The following is a 12,713-nucleotide window of genomic DNA, read 5'->3' on the forward strand; positions in this document are numbered from 1 at the left end:
GTTTCCAAGCGCGACAGACTCTGGACGTAGGAGAAGACAGTGCTTGCACACCACGTACCGCGAGTCTGCATACCAACCCCGACGCACATTCCGCGAGGCGTTGGGAGACACCGGACCCAGGCTATTGAAGAGGTGGGGTGCGTTTGCACTTGAGACTTTGTGCTTTCAGATTACTTCTCGTGTCATGATGCGTATCGCGCAGGCTGTATACGAAGCTATGTCTGGCGAAGAGGTCAATGACAACTTTGTGCATATTTACGTTATGCACGTTTTGCGCTTCTATAAAGACTGGACTGTGGGGTTGAGCTCCATCACTTGGTTTATTGTGAAGAGGATCGTTGGGAAGACATTGGTGTCGCTTGGGAAACAGACCGTAATGGCCGCTGGCGGCGTGAAGGACATAAGGTTGGAATATGAAGATGTGAACACAGTGCAGTTTTAAAGGAACCGAGGCCTGAAGCAGAATGAGATAGTTGTAAGAGTAGGAGTATTATTTTATGGAGCTTGAGATAGAGGGTTCTGTTGTTCAGAATTTGGCGTCAATGGGTGCATCATGTGATTGATGATTGTCGTTTGGAATACTCACTTTCGGCGCTTCAATGTGCTGCCAGCGAACATTGAGTGTTCGACTAGTGTGTCGTTGACATGTCCTTTCTCAATGCCATTTCCTTCAATGTTGATCCTACCCATGCAACTCCACGCACAATGCTATTGTGATGTATTTCCTTTAACCAATTTCATGATCAACAATAGCAATGCGTGTATTGTCAGTACCGCAGTCATGATCTGTACAATCATCTACGTTCCTATCAATGCTGTTCTCATATACCACATACTTGAATTCGCAGAACCGTTGCTCTATAGCAAAACTTCATTGCCAAATCTCGAGTACAAGATCTACGTAGCCCTAGTGTCTCCCTTCTTCGCAAATTCCCATTCTCACCGAATACTCCATCCCTCCAAGAAGCATGAAGCTGATCACTCTAGCCACAGCAATAACGCTGCTCACCACAGCCGCCGCACACTCATGGCTGCACTGCACCAACCACAACAACACCGGTGTAAAAGCGGAGATGGCAGCCGCAGCACTTGAAACGCCACCTAGAACGATCGATCCACTGTATATAACTTCTAATCCACCACATAAACGAGATGAGAAAGCGCTGTGTCTAATACCCTTGTAGCATGCCTTATTTCGCAAACTTATGCCACGGCTGGCCGCGCGCAAAGCAGAACCCAGGCGATTGGAGAGACGAAGGCATAGAATGTGCGTGTATTCTTCTTTTTCCTCTCAACCACACCTACTGACAACGCCAGATCTATGGGATCTCCCCGCCGCAGCCTCAAAGGGCGACACGCACGCCTGCCACCCCCGCCAACGCGCGCCAGCGCAATACCTAACTCCTACGATCCCGCAAGAACCAGGTAGCAAGCCACCCCACCACGACGCGCCGGCCCCGATGGCAACGGCTGCAGCCGGGTCGTCCATAACACTCATGTTCGGCGGCAACGGGCACAGTCGGGGTAATTTCGGTGGCGTGGAGAAGGGCGATCCGGGGCGCGTGTCTGTGTACTGGGCTGGTAGTAAGGAGAAGGAGATTGTGGATGTGAAGGAATTGACAAAAGAGAATCTTGTGCAGGATAATGGGTTTAGTGAAGAAAGTTTTGCGTACCCGGCGGATCTGAAGGTAACGGCGCCGCCGGCGCTGCAGGATAAGGGAAACTGGCAGACGGTGCATTTGTAAGTCCATCTCCTTTTCGTTGGTGCTGTGTTGTTAGGAGCGGGGGCAGATGTGGTCGGAGGAGTTCCCCTGCTAACGTTGCGGTATAGGCCTGAGTGTATGGAGAAGGGTCGGCATATGATGGTATGGGTGTGGAATTTTGACGGTGCGAACAAGTACAGTACGTGTTTCGATGTCATGATTGAATGAGAAAGAGAGGACCGCTGGGCGAGATGATACATCAGATTGGTGACGAAGAGTCAGGCAATGTATGTCCCTCTACCATTAGTGCTTTGCTTCTCTTTGCCCACTCGCTGTGCCTGCTTCTCCTCTCGCATGTGCAGTCGCACTGCTGTGTTCGACCAATTTCAACGGACGGTATTTGGCATCCCACATCTGCTCTCTGATCCACTCCTCTAGATCTGCATCGTCACTTGGTATATCCTTCTCTTGGGCCAGATCATCCTCCACAGCCTTCTTGATCACACTCTTCGCGATCTGGACACTGATTTCGCGCACGTCTTCGACGTCTGGTAAGAGACCGGCTCCGCGGTTGTTCAGAACAGGAGCCTCCGAGGCAAGGGCTTGTACAGCTGCGACGAGGAGAGCGGGAGTCATAAGGCGGGTTCGGGAGAGGACAGCGCCTAGGCCGATGCCAGGGAACGTTACCGAGTTGTTACATTCAGCTTGGAGGGGTCAGCAACATCATTACGGAACGAAAATTGTAGACTCACAGATATCGTATTCCTTGCCATTGTGTTTGACCGGTGGAAATGGCGAACCGGTTGCCACCAGCGCTTTGCCATCGGTCCAGTCGAATAAATCCTGCGGCTTGGCCTCATGGAGTTTGGTTGGGTTCGATAGTGGGAATATGACAGGGCGCTCGACGTGCTTCGCCATCGCTCGAACGACGTCTTCTGAGAACGACCCTGGCTTGGTCGAGGTACCGATGAGAACGTGTGGCTTCACCTCCTTGATGACGGACAGAAGATCGCCATGTTCTTTGCCCTCCCACTCCTTGTCCTCTCGCGCAAACGGAAGTTGGGCTGGAGTGAGCTGATCCTTCTTGCCTTGTAAAAGGAGACCAGGCTTATCAACGCACCTGTATGGAGGTCAGCGTGGGTTTGACGGCTGAGGATGTGAAGTAGCATACCAAATTTGGCGCCCGGCTTCTTCCTTCGACTTTCCGGTATTCTGTACGATAGCATCCTGAATCTGGTCCGCAATTCCCGTGCCTGCCGACCCCGAGCCAAACATGACAAAGCGAGCATCTTCCCATTTAGTTCCGCTCACTTTGAAAGCTGCCATGATGGCTGCAAGCGTTACGCAGCCGGTGCCTTGTACGTCGTCATTGAAACATGCGATCTCAGGTGTGTATTTGTCCAGAATCCTTCGCGCGTTGTTCAATCCGAAATCCTCGAAGTGGATGTAGGCTTTGGGGTAGTGTTTTCTCGCAGCCTTTACGAACTTGTCGACGAAGTCATCGTATCGCTCGCCGTATACTCGCTCTTTTCGCATGCCAAGATAAAGCTCGTCGTTGAGAAGGTCTTTGTTCTACTCTCGTTAGCAATGCGCATCTGATTCGGGTCTCTCTACTGACATCGGTGCCGCAGTCAAGGACCACAGGGAGTGTTCGCGAAGGATGTATACCTGCGCACAGAGTGTAGATGACGAGCTTCGCTATGCTGATGAGGATGGCTCCTACACCCTGATCGCCAATGCCGAGTATCTGTTGCCCGTCGCTCACGACTATCACATCGATATCGTCGGGATTTCCCCATTGCTTGATATCGTCCTCGACGCGGTCTGCATCGTCGATGTTGAGGAAGCAACCTTCAGGTCGCCGGAAGATCTTGGAATAGTCGGCAATCGCCTCGCCTTCAGTGGGGGTATAGATGACCGAAAACATCTCCTTGAGGTGGTCGAGGATGAGCTGCAGCCGTCAGCCATGCCATGCCATGACCGACACCATCAACCGTCGCATACCCTGTAGTATAATACTTCGTTCTGCTCCTTCAGACTCGTCATGAAGGTGTTCTTGGCGAGGTCATTCGGTCGGGAGCAGTACTGGGCGTATGCGCGCTTGACCTGCTCGTCGAGGGTCTGGACGTTGGTGGGAAGGAGCCCATGAAGCTTGAAGACATCGCGCTCTTCTTTGGTGAAGGCCGAGCCCTTGTTGAAGTAGGGTGTTCGTAGAAGTGCATTGCCCTACACAGTGTGTTAGCCCCATCGCTACTCGAGTGTGTGCATGCCGTACAGTCAGGCTGGTTTCCTGTGGCCCAGATGTGGATAGAGGCAGATGGCCAAACTTGGCGCTCTTTTGCTGCTTTGTGTCAGTCGACATGTTTGCGATGTGTCTGCCACAAGCGATGCGCGCAACTCTCGAGAGGTGACTGGGTGATCGCTGGAATGCGGGCAGCGCGGAGTTCGACGACTTGGCCCAGAGAGGCATCTAATATTAGCAGAGGCTAGAATTTAGTGTCGTAGGGATCACAGCCTCATATTGGAGGTGGTATATCGTCCTCGCTGGCCGCGACAGCCTGTTGAAGATGGCGTTGCGCGTCGCGGTTTCGGCATGATGACGTCGACGTGAAGCTATCAGGTGTGGGACCCTGCAGCGCAGAGGCTAGACCGTTCAGACGTTCTTGCTGCTGCGTGAAGAAGACACGCCGCTCAACGAGTCCATTGGACATGGGCATGCAGAGGCTCCTTGAGGTAAGCAATCAAAGAACGAGGTTTAGTGACGGAATGACCACGGACGGCTGTCTTCGCGCACGCGGCACGTCTTGGCAGTCAGTCGCAACCACCACTCCACTCCCTTTACTTTCTGTTCGACTTGACCCCGCAGCGAACAAAAAACACAACCGCGTTATCCTTCGTCCCTCGAAGATTCAATCGACTGACACTATCTTCATCTCCATACCAATCCCTATCCAAAGCTGACAAGCCACCCAATCCGACTTACTTGCTCCAGCACCTCTTTTATTTGTTTGCCTTCTTGAACATGCTGAAAAAAGTCGGGCTCTCGTCGAGTAACACCGCTCTCCATTTGTAGAAGTCATTTCGTCTTTCTTGAATTACGTTGGGTTCGTCTCGCGAGTGGTATCTACGCAAAGTCGCGCTGGTCGACTACAATACCTACTTCGTTGCTGTATCAGTCTCGTAATCTTCTTAGCCGAAGTTAAGGAGAATGACTTTAGGATCAGCTCAAGACACATTTTGAACTACTTCACATTGCCAGAGCAGGCACCATTGGAAGAACTCAGTAAGAGCTTGGAAATTACAGGAACTCTTAGAGCATCCTTGAAGTGGCTCCTCCAGTGGGGATGTATAGACCCGTCACGATGGAGACTAAAGCTCCAGCTCCAGGCCAGCCTTTTCAGGAGCGACCTCGGGTTGCGTGGCAGGCCGACGCAGTCTGGAAGCCGCAGTCGCCCGGTCGCCTCCTGCCGTGAGCACATTAATCCCCTGCCGGGTGAGAATGGCAGTCACTCGCGGTCTAGAAGACCGCAAAAGTCCAAGCTCAACAGGCTCAACAGGCTCAACGCGGGCGTGCTTGCTGTATGAAGTTTCTACGCTAGCTACCCGCATTCTGGGGAAGCAGTCGCACACAGCATATAATCCCCCGTTTCTTCTCCTTGCTGAACATCCTCACCTTGCTTTCGCTCACAATCATCAACTGCTTCAGACTTTCCACCACACTCAGTACGGCAATCTCCATTACATCCAGCAACCAAGCACCAAGTCGCAGACATGAAGGCTACCACCATCATCGCCACTCTCCTCTTCGGAACAACCATGGCCGCCCCTGGAGCTGTAAGTTCTAATCCCCATGTACCGTCATCCTGTTTGAGACTATTGCTGAGAGTCACTTCCCAAAGATCTCCCTCAAGCGCTCCTTCATCGAGGCTGACACTGGCGTTGATGGCGGCGGTGCCACAGTCGCCGATACTCTCACGGCATGTGTCGAGTGTCCATGCAACGTAAGTTATCTCCTCTGCTATCTATCGCAGAACGAACAATACTGTACCTGGCTGATGAATATGCGTCTAGGGTTTCTACGGTGGCTGCACATGTGTCGTCAACGGCTGCTGTCTCAAGCAGAACTGCACTTGGCCTCGTTCTTGAGGAGTGATTTGTCACCACAAGACCAGAATGGACGTATCCTGAGTGAGGTCTTCTGGGGTGCAAGCATGTGGATGTATAAGGGATGGATGTACGACTTCACGGCAAATGACAGGTTTCAAGGATCATGGATATATGTCTCAAACTATATATATATGACTAGGCAGTGACAATGCCTGAGACTCAATCAAGAAGATGTTTCCAATTTCGTTGTCCACTCGTCTCGTAACAATCTGTTGATACAAACAGCAGTGCCTACCAACATACTCAAGAAGGAATACTGCCTGATGCCATCGTGAAAAGAGATGACAGCCAGACCAAAGACCGGACAACGATTGCGGGGGCGCTGACCACGGCCGTTGTCTAAGCCTTCCAGCCACCCTCAGGCACCTCGACATGGCCGTTATCATCACAGCAGCATCCCCCCGAGACGCATTGACAATCGCCAGTAAAACCCTGGAGGCGCCGTCAGCGAATCTTGATGATACTCCATGCGCCGCCCTTAGAGAGGAAAAGGCCGACAACGAGGAGACTTACTGTACATGGACACTCGATACAGGCAACTTGCACAGTACCCTCGACGTTGTCGTTGTCGCGGACTGCGATGGTCTTGAAGGAGCGCTTGAGAGAGACCTGGTAGTATAGTGTCAATGGAGTTCTTAGAAGCAAGGTTTAGGGAGGCGCACAGCTCCAGGAGCGGCTAGGACAGTGGCAGTGTAGAGCAAGGTGCTGATGAAAAGAGCGAACTTCATCTTGACTTGGTGATTCGAGAGGAAGTAAAGTGGTATACTCGGTGGTTGTCCAGGAGGTGCTTAGAAGAGTCGAGGGGGTCAGAGTTGTCGCTTTATGGGAGACAAAATTGGGGCGGAATGGTGAAGTGAATTCACTGGGTGGTCTCACTCAGCTTTCTCTCTCTGCATCGCTACCAATGAAGTGTCTTTCTTGCCGTCGTACAGGACCCAAACTGTGACCAAATATCGATTTCCTTCTCAGCTTGTCCTCGTGGAATGGTCAAGAAACATGGCGTGGCCGGTGGAGTGTCGCGTTTTCCTGTCAGTGGCTGGCTAAAAAAAAGGTGACAGTCGACTACGCCCCACGCCGTCATCCATTGTCTCTCCTCGCCGCTAGGTCACAGTAACGTTAATCCTACGAATGACCCGGTCTGACAAAGAAGGGCCAAGACACAGTTAGTCGAGTCTTTGAGCATAGCTGTGCTGATATGGCTCTCTCTTGTCGAGAAGAAAAGTAGCCATGCAGCCATACGATGTTCTTCCCTATACGGCACTGTTGATCTGCCCACACTGAAAGCTTACGCAGTGGATAAGTACTCGCTGGATGCGATCGATGGTAGCCAAGAAGAAGGACGTGTACATGTGCGTATTATGCGCCCGAGTTGCGCTGCGCCGTGTTGGTGCCTTGGCTTCGCAGTGGGGTCTGAGACAACCCGTCAGCATGCAAAGCTGCGAGCTACGACGAGTAAGAGCCATATGTTTGGCCCGAGAGATCCGTACTGAAAATGTCAATGAGCGTGAATGAGGTGCGAGTTTGGCGACAGGCGGATGATAGTGAGTGCGTCATCGCCCCGCTTTTGTTAGTCGCGTCCCTGACGCGCCCCTACCCGTATGTGGACGTGACTGCGCTTGCCAATCCTCATCCATCTTCATCTCAAATCACTTCTGCCAACTCAGACACTCGATAGCTTCTACTAGAGACGCAGCGCTGCATTTTCCTGCTGCATGCGAAGCGTTGTACAAGCTATTCCCCAGTTTTATCTTTCCGCCGAGCCTTCGATGCGCTCTACCTGGTTACGAGACTACTTTGAATAGGTTCAGGCAATACCTCGAGGATAACGACTGCTTGATCTTTATGAATTGCTTACCATGGTTTACACTATTCTCGCGCGGGATGTGGCTCGTAGGCGAAGGCAATCATCGTTGTCATTCGCCTCGAATTTCCGATATGCTATAGAGCAAAGTTCACCCACTTGAGGTCTACGGAAGTCGTGGTGAAGTCGAGATGAACTCAGTAGGCTATCTCGCACCATCAATTCTTGTCCCTGGTTCTCATGGTGAAGCTGGGAAATTGTCTCACATACTCTGCCCTTTTTCACTTTGTTCGATCCTTGTCGCAGCTTTGTCGTGGTGAATTCGATGAACTGTCTCGCATACTACGATTTCACTTTCTTAAATCCTCGTCGCCGCTTTCAACATTTCCCCTCACCGACCGCGCAACGACTTTTGTCCCAGCCACAGGAACGCCAGAATGAGCGCTCCGATACTCCCCGTTTATCCGCAATGGGTTGCGCAGACCCTCACACCCTACCTGCGCTACGCCTTCAAGCACTTGTTGCGTGACGATCTCGACATTGAGCCGTACGTCCAGCGAGCGCTCGAGACCTCTAGCTTCCAGCCCGTAAGTTCCCTCATTTGTTCACTTTGACCGCCGCCGGGGTGCTGATCCGTTCCAGAAATCTTCTATCGACGGCGACGATCTCTTTTTTGAGCGCGTGTTCTTCGCGATCGAACGTAGACACCAAGGCCTCCCAGCCGAGCTTAATGGACTCACGGATAACCTGCAGCCTCTGGCGAGGTTTCTCATCCGGCGGGCGCAGCTAAAGGGACCCTACGAGCTGCTGCATCGCAATGCGCAGCCTAGTGAAGCATGGAAGAAGTACGAGAGTGTACGGCTCATGCAGATTTCGGCTGAAAATTCGAGAGGTATGTACGCGCTTTCACCAGATTTGCTACCACACCGTCACAAACACAACGCTCTTCACCCCATTTAAGCCCTACATCCAACCCACACTGTTCACAGTTCCGCCCGTTCATCTCGGTAATGTCATATATACACCCTCGGTTTCTCTACGCTGTCCACATTTCAACTGCTACACAGGCCGTAGACTCTCTTTTGCAGCGAACTCTTTGCTTAATTGTGGATGCTTACATGCACATCAGTGCCAAAATATTCCCATTCATCTGTGGATAATCAACCAGGATCTTCAGCTTTCGCGATGACGACAAGACCACCCACGAACCACGATATCGACCCTCGTTTGCTCTACGCAAATCCCGGCGACTTCACTGAACCTGGGCTCTCGGGAACCTTGACTATTCCTGAGTTGCAGCACTATCAACGTCGAAACCAAGAGATCGAGACATTCTGGGCAAGAAGACAGGGTCAGCTTCCCAATCAACAGCAAGGACTTGGACTACAGCACCCGTCACCCGGCTCTCAAGGTTCTCTACAAGGTCGTCAACACGAGATGATGTCGCCAACTTGGCAGAGACAGTCCAATGATTCTGTGAACGGCCCGGGATTGCCGTACGCACCACGCCCGGCTCTTCAGCAGCATCCTACTCCGGATTACGTACAGCAGACCGGACAGCAGCGGAGTGTAGTGCCATCCCAGCTTCCAACGCCGGCACCGACTCCTACAGCGCAGATGTATACACCGGCTCAGTCCATCCATCAGTACTCCCCACAATTAGGTTCTTACCAGCCGACGGGCCATCCATCTATAGTACCGACGCAGTACCTCCAGCCACGCCCGGCACCCACGGCGCCAGCGCTCAAGATCAAGCAGCATAGTTTTCCTACTGCGCCTCGGTCGCACCCCGCGAAGTCTGGAACTACCTCCAACCGTCGTCCCAACGCTCAGCCTGAGCTTTCGACTCTTACTAGACCTGCCGGAATCTCCAAGTCCGTTCTCCAACCCCTCGCAACTACTGCCACACCGGATTGGACCGACACAGCTCAGCTCGCAGCTAGTATGCCGGCTTTCAAAAGTCTCCCGAAAGCAGAGAAGGTAGCCAAAATTCTGGAGATCAACAGAGCTATAAAAGCCAAGAACCCTACTGCGCTCACGGCGATGGATCAGTTCCTCCTTGACCATGGTGTCGCTAAAGAAGACGTCACTGCAGTGGGAGTAGTAGGGCCCGATGGTAACATAGTGAAGCCACCAGGTCAACAAGCGATAACCGTTCCGGCGCCCGGCTATCCGACTCATCCGGGTGTGCATGCGATTCCATCGGGTATGCCAGGCTTCGCGAATCATCCAGGCTATTCGAACATTACGAGTTCGTTCCCTCGGTCGTCTTTTGAGTCACCGGCGAAATCTACACCGCCTGGTAAGCGAGGGAGGAAGAAGAAGGAGAAGAAGTGAGACAAGTTGGAACAGTGCGCGAGCTGAAGTGGCTATTAAGATACTGATGTTTGTTCCCTAAATCACTTCATCACTTGATCGGAGCCTACGTAGTGCTTGGTTTGATGGTAGTACGTTTCCGGACTGTTATGTGCGAATTCATACTGGAAGGCTGTTGGCCTGGGCAAGCTTTCACGCTTCAACGCAAAGTATAGCTCAACAAGGTTGATGAAGCAAATTGCAAGATATATTAGTGACTGTGATATTGAACGTGACTATGTGTGAGCCGCATCTATCTAGCATAAGCCCTCAACTCAGGCTCAGCGTACATCTTTTGTGGGTACGTCAACAGCAGTACACCAGCCACAGGAATGAGCCCTTCAGTAGCCAACACATCATCAAGGTCAAGACCCTGAGCGGCGTAGGTACTGCAAACGCTCTTGACATCAATGCGATCCACATTACCCGGTCCATCGTGCGTAAGCGCATCAACGATAAGCGCGTAGGTCAGAGGGTTGAATAGAACGCCGGCATGACCGTAGAGAGAGCCACCTAGCTGCCCAAAGCACACTTTCTGTACCTCGTTGTTCGAGACGCCAACATTGCGCGCGTCTTTGATGAAAGCGGAGGCGATGGTGCCTTGTTGAGGCTCGACAACCTCGTCAAAGAGGCCAGAGTAGAAGGTTGTTGTGGGTACGTATGCGCTGTCGCCTCCGTCGCGCCTGAGCGACGCAACAAAATCGGAGGTAGCCTCTTGCTGGACAACAGAGGGGTCACAGGGAAGGAGCGTGATGTCGCTGTTCGGTGTCAAGCAGATCGCGTTCGCGATGACAGTGCCCTTGAAGTCTGGAGACACGGGAAGGAAGTCCTTGACAACCTTGCGGGTCGATGGCCAGTACTTCAACACCCACTGTGTGTCTAGACCACCCTGGGACCAAGATATGACGGCGATGTTTTCCTTGTTCGTGCGTGAGACGGCACTGATGTAGTTGATGGCGTAGGCAATGTATTCAGAGTTGGTCTGCGCGTCTGCAAGCATAGCGCCGGGGATGTTGAGCCATACAGGGTCAGCATAGCTCTTGCCATTCAACAACTTCCTGAGGTTGTTGGCGAAGTTTGTGCCTCCATAAGCACCAGTTCCGGGTACAAAGATCACTGGGCGTTTCGCGCCGTAGGTGAAGCTAGGTGGGATGAAGAGTGCTTTTCGGAGCGCAGATTCGGAGAGTGTGTAATGTGCATCAGCAGCATCCTTCTTGGGGTAGATACCGACGGTGGCTGGGTTGTTGTTGTTGATGCTGTTCTCGCCGAAAGGCAGACCACCGGTGAAAGCGGCCTTTAGCGTGTCGTCAAGGATAAGGCCACCGGCTATCTGGGTCGCTACTGCGGCGAAAAAGTCCGTTCGCGTGGTCGGGCTCGCCCAGATTTGGGAGTGCCTTGCGACTGCCTCTTCGATGTTCGTTGGTCGCGAAGTAGGCTGAAGTTGCTGAAGGATGTCGAGCACCTTTGGGGCATCGCCGTCCTTGACTGCTTGGTCGCATTGGCCGAGAAGGCCACCAACGAGGGAGGTCAAACCAGATGTGAGTTTACTGAGCAGTTGACGTTCATCCAGACCCTGGACTGCGTCGACGGCCGGTGCTGGTGCTGCAATCGGTGCAGGTGCCGCAGCTGGAGATGGTGCGGGAGCTGCGAGCGACGCAGGGAGAACGCTCAGAAGAGCTAGCGATTGGATGGAGAGACGCATGTTGACAATTGCTGGACCTTGGTACAAGAAGCAAGCACGACCAAAAGATGAGGAGATGCAGGGCCCTGGTCGATCAAGATAAGCAAGCATACGACCCTTCTTTAACCATTCTTACACCACGAGTCGTGAAGCTCAAGATCGTCATCCTGCCCAAACGTTGCATCGCAGTCTACCACGAAATGTTTACATTATCACCGCTCTAGCGTCGCCGACCAGGTGGAACAGTCGCGGAAGCGCATCTTGGTATATATCGATCTGCATAGGCCTTGTAGATCATGCACTACGTAAGTCATTAGCGTACGGGACGGGCTGTGATCATGATCTCTCCCCTGAGTAAATCAAGAGCTGCTTTACTAGATCCGGTTCGAAGACTATTGAATGCGGCAGTTGAGCGCCACTGACATCGTGAACCCACTTTCCGCTTGGGCTCGGATTGACGCATGGCTCTGGCGCATTCGGCATTCGATCCACGCGAACGAACCTTCTGCACGTGTTAGAGATGCATTGTAGTGATGGTGGTTGAGCAAGGAATGCATGAACATCGGCCGGTGAAGAGTGCGCGGAGAGAAGAGGAGTTGCGTCCACAGCCAAATAAACGGACTGAGTTGTGAAGATGCGATTGGCCGAGTCTTGCCAGCACACCTGGGCAACCACCTGGGCAGTCTCTTAACCTGACCACGCTCGACCTCGGCTCAGCATCTCGCCAAGATATCGGCGATGAAGTTTGCGCGCTGTGGAGACACATGCAAGTCTTCTCAAGGACGAGGAATTCTGTCCGCCAGATGGGTCTTTTTGACGTTGATAAAATGTCCGTGGGCCCACACTCCGCACACAAGCGCGGCCCAAACACCCGGTCAGCCCTGCGGAAATTATCCCCGTACTTCTTCTTTTTCAACCCGCACAATATCTCTTTCCGGTTCCTGAACCACTGGATGTATGTTTCAGGCTGATGCTAGCGTTCTAAACAGGAACAAACTTGCTGTTC

At 52.5% G+C, this 12,713-nt stretch overlaps 4 protein-coding genes across 4 annotated transcripts; 2 read left to right on the plus strand and 2 right to left on the minus strand.

Moving 5' to 3' along the window:
- Positions 1–1,185: 1,185 nt before the first annotated feature.
- J4E90_005326 (uncharacterized protein) lies at positions 1,186–1,745 on the plus strand (the record flags this gene model as incomplete). The annotated part of the gene is made up of 2 exons (XM_051434880.1): positions 1,186–1,267; positions 1,318–1,745. The coding sequence occupies 2 exons, from the start codon at positions 1,186–1,188 to the stop codon at positions 1,743–1,745; spliced, it is 510 nt and encodes a 169-aa protein (XP_051290904.1).
- A 261-nt stretch (positions 1,746–2,006) lies between these two features.
- On the minus strand, positions 2,007–4,065 carry J4E90_005327 (uncharacterized protein; the record flags this gene model as incomplete). The annotated part of the gene is made up of 6 exons (XM_051434881.1): positions 2,007–2,407; positions 2,456–2,823; positions 2,875–3,275; positions 3,322–3,654; positions 3,708–3,929; positions 3,979–4,065. The coding sequence occupies 6 exons, from the start codon at positions 4,063–4,065 to the stop codon at positions 2,007–2,009; spliced, it is 1,812 nt and encodes a 603-aa protein (XP_051290905.1).
- Positions 4,066–8,108: 4,043 nt separating this feature from the next.
- Positions 8,109–10,008, plus strand: J4E90_005328 (uncharacterized protein; the record flags this gene model as incomplete). The annotated part of the gene is made up of 3 exons (XM_051434882.1): positions 8,109–8,258; positions 8,314–8,563; positions 8,840–10,008. 3 exons carry the CDS (start codon positions 8,109–8,111, stop codon positions 10,006–10,008), a joined length of 1,569 nt encoding a protein of 522 aa, XP_051290906.1.
- Positions 10,009–10,279: 271 nt separating this feature from the next.
- Positions 10,280–11,728, minus strand: J4E90_005329 (uncharacterized protein; the record flags this gene model as incomplete). The annotated part of the gene is made up of 1 exon (XM_051434883.1): positions 10,280–11,728. One exon carries the CDS (start codon positions 11,726–11,728, stop codon positions 10,280–10,282), a length of 1,449 nt encoding a protein of 482 aa, XP_051290907.1.
- Between the last annotated feature and the right edge of the window lie 985 nt (positions 11,729–12,713).

Source organism: Alternaria incomplexa (genome assembly GCF_024043165.1).
Source record: "Alternaria incomplexa strain BMP 0042 chromosome Unknown scaffold_7, whole genome shotgun sequence".
Lineage (NCBI taxonomy): Eukaryota > Fungi > Ascomycota > Dothideomycetes > Pleosporales > Pleosporaceae > Alternaria > Alternaria incomplexa.